Source organism: Lycium barbarum, chromosome 9 (assembly GCF_019175385.1).
Source record: "Lycium barbarum isolate Lr01 chromosome 9, ASM1917538v2, whole genome shotgun sequence".
NCBI lineage: Eukaryota > Viridiplantae > Streptophyta > Magnoliopsida > Solanales > Solanaceae > Lycium > Lycium barbarum.
The window spans coordinates 1,679,668-1,686,916 of NC_083345.1; the positions used below are offsets into that span (position 1 = coordinate 1,679,668).

General features: G+C 33.6%; 2 protein-coding genes across 2 annotated transcripts; one reads left to right on the forward strand and one right to left on the reverse strand.

Moving 5' to 3' along the window:
- Positions 1–451: 451 nt before the first annotated feature.
- LOC132610231 (uncharacterized) lies at positions 452–2,629 on the reverse strand. The gene is made up of 2 exons (XM_060324534.1): positions 1,539–2,629; positions 452–947 (listed from the first exon to the last, which is right to left on the reverse strand). The coding sequence occupies exons 1-2, from the start codon at positions 1,645–1,647 to the stop codon at positions 709–711; spliced, it is 348 nt and encodes a 115-aa protein (XP_060180517.1). The 5' UTR covers positions 1,648–2,629; the 3' UTR covers positions 452–708.
- A 1,236-nt stretch (positions 2,630–3,865) lies between these two features.
- LOC132610969 (uncharacterized) lies at positions 3,866–6,175 on the forward strand. Its single transcript, XM_060325376.1, has 2 exons — positions 3,866–4,293; positions 4,671–6,175. Exon 2 carries the CDS (start codon positions 5,199–5,201, stop codon positions 5,913–5,915), a length of 717 nt encoding a protein of 238 aa, XP_060181359.1. The 5' UTR covers positions 3,866–4,293; positions 4,671–5,198; the 3' UTR covers positions 5,916–6,175.
- Positions 6,176–7,249: the final 1,074 nt, after the last annotated feature.

Below are 7,249 nucleotides of genomic sequence, written 5' to 3' on the forward strand. Positions count from 1 at the left end.
ATATTTATGTTGGTGCTGATTTCGTATGGGCCTACATATGTAAAAATGGATTGAAGCCCAAATGTACATAAATAGACCCATTCATTGTAACCCATCTTTTCCGATATCTTCTCCGACAAAGTTTTATAGGAATTGTTTGTGTCATACATATATTATATTTACACTCTCAATTTTTTTATCCGTTAAGATTAAATTTCTGAGTACATTCTCAATTTTTTTTCCGTTAAGATTAAATTTCTGAGTTTCATATAAATACTAATTACGAGTAAGTATTTACTGTTTTTACGTCCCATCGTAACAGCAAATTAAGACAATATAAATAAACATTGCAAATCGTTTGAAAGGGGAAAACCATTTACAGCTTTCCTTTATTAATTCAAATTTATATCTTACATAGTTACATTAAAGTACAGCAGGTAAAAGAGGCCATGACCTAATTTAATTGCCTCTCATAGTCTCATGTACAATTTGCACACATAACAATTGAGTAAGCAGTACTACAATTCGTACTATTTTACTTTTTTCGTGATAACTCGTATTATTATTACAAACAAAGTGGAAAATAACATGAGGATAACTCAAAGTTTTCCTTTATTCAACCAATCTCATATTATTACACAAAGTATATAATATTAGGGCACAAAGTATATATTATTAGGTAATGGATCAGAAGAAAATGATTATTCAGTGCTTGTGATCCTTTTGTTTCTAACAGCACATGGCTTTACATACATCATCGACAAAACCACCACTGTTGTTGCTGTTATTGTTATTGTTATTGTTATTGTTATTGTTGTTATCATCGTCGTTGTCGTCATCATTCTTTTTTGGGCATTCGCAAGCAAAACACATTAAATTAAAACCAACTTTTCCTTTCCTCCCGCCATCTTTTTTCTGACCGTGAAGCGTTGCGTCGTTCATCTTAATTGTGTTCTGAACTTCATTTGCTGCATCAAAATTTATGTATAGTACTCTATTTGATAATGGAGAAAATAAAATATGTTAAAAGAACGTAACTAAATATAGCATATTTTTAATAATTATATTATTTTCTTTTATCTATAGTCAAAGTCAATACCACGTTTTTCATATAGGATCAATGGTTACCTAGACTAGGCAAATGCTAGAAACAACTATGCCCATCTGCTACATGGGATATCTAAATTTTACCCTTAATTATATTTTGGGGGTATTTTACATATATTCTTGTGCTAGCTAGTAAATTGTCTCAGTATCTACTCTTGACTTTGAATGAGCTCCAACATAGAGTATGTGAGTTCAATGTGTTAAGATATTTCGAGAAAAAGGTTCAAGTACTCATCTACTTTTAATTATGGTAAAATTTACTATATTTTATATATCGGGTTAATGTTAAGGATATAGATGACTTTATATTAAAGCGAAAGGTAAAACTAAGATATTATTCGTATAGTAAAAGATTTTTTATTTTTACCATTTTCCCTTTAAACAATGCACTTAATTTAATTTGTCATATGAAGATTTTTATTAGTACTTAAAACTACAATTGAAAAACTTACACTCAAGCATTGGAAGTGAAGGCTCAACCATCTCTCTTGCAATAACCTCTGATGATATTATCAGAAGAACCAAAGAATAAATAAGCAAAACATTTGCCTTGAATGCCATTTTGGATGAATTTAATTAACTTATAGAAGTTTGTTGATATTTAATTTGTGGATGATCAAACAATATGCATTCCTCTCCCATTTATAGATACTTTTAAAAAGATTTGGCATTTTGGCGTACCAAACTTTAAAAAAATAGTGAAACTCCACACGATGAATTGCCCCATAGCTTAGCTGCCAACTCTTTAAATTTTTTAATCTTTTCTTTCCTGTTAAATTGATGAACCTATGTCTTTTAGTTTCTAGTATTTTTGTGTACCGTGCAAATTTTATGTGTAAATTACGTTTTGTTTACATGTATGTTGTACAATTTTTATGAGTAGGTTACATTTTTTTACATCAATCTGAAATTTATATTTGTAGATACAAATTCTATCCGATCACGTCCATACAAAATTTGAGCTAAGACGCAATTTGTGATCAAATGAATATTGCAAATATAAGGGGGTGTTGATTCTTTAAGTCTAGTTACTCCAGTTTGTTAGTGAGATCCAACTGTATTTTGAATAGAATATCAAGTATTAGGTAAATTTTTCTGTTGTCAGAATATGAAAACATGTCGAAGACAACTCTAACTCTAATGATTATGCTATTTTCATAAGGTATTTTGATGGTTTTCAGTTCATAAGCAAATTTGCACAACCAGTACCACATCTCCTCGGCATATGGGGCAGCAAGCAACATCACCTACAGCTTATGATATTGACTTGGGAGATGGTGATGACATGTCCGATGGGGATAATGAGGATGCTATGCTAGACATATGCTTTGATAAGGTGGTCAAGGATGGAGATCTCTCACCTAGGCAACAAAGAAGTGGAAGCAACAAAAGCAAAACGAAGACACATGGAAGGAAACACAGTTGGGATGGTAAGGTGACTGAGGAATTTGTTCCAAGGCACCCATCGATCCGATTGGCGAAGCAGAATCATCTGATAGTGTCAACAACTTTAAAAAGATCTAATAAATTCAAGAAGTGATGAACTATCAAGTATTGTTGGACAAATTTGAAGAAGAAGACAAGAGGAAAATACTTCAGATTGACGGGCAAGCTATCTTTTTTAGTTCATACATATATAACATGAAGTTTGAGGATGATAACTCAACTTTATTCATGACTTTTATATTTCGGAAAAGGGCCAAAATTATCCCTGAACTTTGGGAAATAGTTCATCCATACCCTTCGTTATACTTTAGGGCCAATTATACCTTTACCGTTATACTATGGGGTCAATTATACCCTTATGTCTAATAGCTGCCACGTGGCATCATCCTAGCCCTTCAAAATTATTTTCCCCTCAAATAATTTTTTACCCACTAAAATAACCCAACCCGACCGGACCTGAATTTTTTTTCCAGCCAAAGTGATACGGACCCAACCCATTACCCCTTGGCTGGAAAAAAAAAAATCGAGTCGGGTTGGATTATTTTAGTGGGTAAAAAATTATTTGAGAGGAAAATAATTTTGAAGGGCTAGGATGATACCACGTGACAGTTGTTAAATATAAGGGTATAATTGACCCCATAGTATAACGGTAAGAGTATATCCTAAAGTATAACGAAGGGTATGAATAAACTATTTCCCAAAGTTCAGGGGTAATTTTGGCCCTTTTCCGTTTTTATTTTTACATTACTTAAGCATCTTCATTTGTAATATAATCATAGAGTGTATTATAAACTCTGTGATGATCATAGAATATCTAGTTTTCTCTATCTCTTATTTTCTTCATGCTTGTTAATTAGCAGAGGTTCATTACTTCATAAAAAAAATCTAGTAATCCACTATGTCAAGAGTCATGGAAAAAGATCGGTCAAAATGGACACTTGCTTAATCGAACCAAAATAGGTTTTCACATGAAATTTGCACTGAATGGCCTTCATCGATATCATACTCTGAATTATATCTCCATTAACGTAACGGCCTAAATTTTGGCTTTAAAAGCAATTGAATATTTTCATTTATATCAAAATTTAAACTAATGTGCTAACGAAATGACCTCATAAAGGTTATTGTCCGAATGCTAAAAATTGTACTCCCTCCATCCCAATTTACAGGGGCGGAGCTACAGTGATATAGGGGGGTTCGGCCGAATCCAGTAGCTTTTTCATAGACCTTGTATTTGTATTAAAAAAATTAGTAAATATAGATAATATTTACTTGCGAACCCCCATACATAAGCAAGCAAACGGTTCAGTTGTTGGGTAGTGCCTAGCGAAGTGCTATCCCACTCGTGATGCAGGTTCGAATCCCACTAGCGCCCATTGCTTTCTTTTTTGTTTTCTTTGGTATAAAGCAGTGTAGTTTTTCCATTGGGATTTGTGGGTACAAAATATAAAATTAACAATCCAAACCCAAAAGTAAAAAGGCAAACGAAGCAGCTTTTTCCATTGGGATTTGGGGTACAAAATATAAATTGTACCAACAAAGCCAAATCTTTCTCTTTCTCTTTATATTAACGATCCAAAGCCAGCTTTTTTTTTAAGTTCATCTTTCTCTTTCACAACAAAGCCAAATCAAAAATAAATTTTCAAAAAAGCTAGGGTTTTAACTTTTGCTTGAAGCCTGCAAATCACCACTTCGTTTGCCCCCTTTCACTGGAGAACGCGATGCCGACGGACCTCTGATTGCTGACTGCCGACTGGTATGGTATGTGGTCCTTTTCCTGTTGACCTTCTATATTTATGAAATTTTCCTGTTTTGCTTTCCAAATTTCAATACCAAACAAGTATGTGGTCCTTTTCTTATTTCTAATTTTTATATAGAGTGCAATATGTTTCTTTTTAAATATGAGACTACACAGTATACAAGCTTAAGATATTTTTTGCAAAATAAATTACTTTAAGATTGTGAACTATGATTGATTAAAGAAGTGCAAATGCTGTTTTTAGATGAGTCTACACTAAGATTATTTGATTGTTAAATGTTAACAGCCTTTAAAAGCTATGGTGAACTACATCAGATTTATATTGCTTTTGTATGCTCTCCAAAATTTGAAGTGTAATTTGTGTTTTCTTGACTTTTAGGATCTTTAAGCAAAAGTCAAGATGATCACGAATTTCTTCAAGCCTCAAGCTCCTTCAAATACTATTCCTAGCTCTCCTTTGCCAAGTTCTTCGTCGCCTGTCAATCTTTTCAATGCATCGGATAATGACAAAGTGTTGGCTGATTTGGATCTTAAATCAGATCCTGCTGAAAGAAAACAAATGTCGAAATTTTCTCCTAATATACGTGACCGAGTGAGGAGATATTACATACTAAAGAAACCTTGCTAATCTGAAGAATTTGAATTTCCAAGTAGAGATATTGGAGGAGAATTGCGTCATTTTAATCCCGATTGGTTTGACGATCCATATTCTCAATGGTTAGAATATAGTGTTAAAAAAGATGCAGCATTTTGCTTATGTTGTTACTTGTTTAAAAATGAGCTTGGAGGATATGGAAAAAAAGTAAGTGATGCTTTCACAACGAAAGGTTTTCGAAGTTGGAATAAAGGTATAGAAAGGCTTAAAAAGCATGTGGGTGAAGTGAATAGTGTTCATACTCGACGTTTCATGATGATGCTAGATTTGATGAATCAAGAACAATCTATTCTAACTTCATTTGACAAGCCTTTCGAGAAATTTAAAGGTGATTATCGGGTTCGCTTGAATGCTTCGGTTGATGTGATAAGGTATCTTTTAAAAGAAGGAATGCCTTTCCGGGGTCACAATGAGTGTGTAACTTCTACAAGAAGGGGTCATTTTCTAGATCTCTTAAAGTGGTATGCCGATAAGAAGGAAGATGTAAAAAATGTGTTACTAGAAAAATCTCCAAAAAATAACACCACGACTTCTCCCGATATCCAAAAAGACATTGTGAATTCTTGTGCAAAAGAAACAGTGAATGCAATTATTGAAGACTTGAACGGAGATTACTTTGGGATATTGGTTGATGAGTCTAAGGATGTTTCTCATAAGGAACAAATGGCTCTTGTCTTGAGATATGTAAACAAGGAGGGTAAAGTTATTGAGCGTTTTCTTGGTCTTGTTCATGTGAAAGATACATCTGCAAAGTCATTGAAAGAAGTGATCTATTCTTTGCTTTTAGACCATTCTTTGAGTCGATCTCAAATACGGGGACAAGGTTATGATGGAGCTAGTAACATGCAAGGAGAAATTAATGGTCTTAAAACTCTGATTCTGAAAGATAATTCTTCGGCATATTGCGTACATTGCTTTGCTCATCAATTGCAATTGACTCTTGTAGCCGTTGCAAAAAAAACATCATGATGTGAATAATTTTTTTGACATTCTTGCCAATATTTTAAATATCGTTGGAGGTTCTTTTAAGCGTAGGGAGATGCTTCGAGATGATCAAGCTGAAAAATTAGAGGAATTACTAGTGCTCGGTGAAGTTCATACGGGAAGTGGATTAAATCTAGAACTTGGACTTCAAAGGCCTAGTGATACCCGTTAGGGATCTCATTTTAAGATGGTACGTAACTTCATTTCCTTATTCTCATCAATTGTGCATGTACTTGGAGTTCTTGCAAATGAGGGTGCAAATTATCATGAGAAAGCAATGGCAAAAAGTCTAGTGGAAGACATAAAGTCTAGTGGAAGACATTAGATCTTATGAGTTTATCTACATGTTGCATTTGATGTTGAAAATTTTGGTGATTACATATGATTTGAATATGGCTTTCCAACGAAAAGATCAAGATATTGTTAGTGCTATGAAGCTTGTTGATTTCACAAAAAAAAATTTGCAATCAATGAGGGAATCTGAATGGAATTCTTTGGTAGAAGACGTCTCCTTATTTTGTGAAAAGAATGGTATTATGATCCCGGAAATGAATGAGAAGTATGGTCTTGGAAAGTCGAAGCGTAAAAGCTCAAGTGTTATCTGTTCTCATCATTTGCGTGTGGAAGTTTTTTATGCTGTTATTGATTTGCAACTTTCAGAGCTTAACAATCGTTTTAGTGAAGTGAATACTGATCTACTTCTTGGCATGGCTAGTTTGAGTCCCGAGAATTCTTTTGCAAATTATGATAAAAACAGGATCATGAAGCTTGCTACTTATTATCCAAATGAGTTCGGTGCTTCCAAGCTTGATGATCTTAGTTTTGATCTTGACAATTATATTTACTATGTGAGAGAAGTGGACAAAGCTTTTTCAAATTTGAAAGGACTTGGAGATCTTTCAATGGCGTTGGTTAAATCAAATATGCACAAGACATGAGGACTTGTTTATTTGCTTGTGAAGTTAAGCTTGATATTACCTGTGGCTACTGCAACAGTGGAAAGAGCTTTTTCCTCAATGAAGTTTATTAAAAATGACTTGCGAAGTAGAACTAGTGATGGCTTTTTGAATGATTGTTTAGTTTGTTATATAGAGGATGAAGTATTTGAAAGTGTACCTAATGATGCGAACATTGATCGTTTTCAAAAGATGACAACTCATCGAGTGCAATTGTAATGATAATGCTTATATTTATGTAGTATATAAGTAGTTTGTCGCTTTTTTGAATATATTAAATACCGATACTTGTTCGTTAGTTTAACGGTTGTTATACATTAGCTTGAGGTCCTTGTCATGTCTTATGATTCGAACCCCCAGACT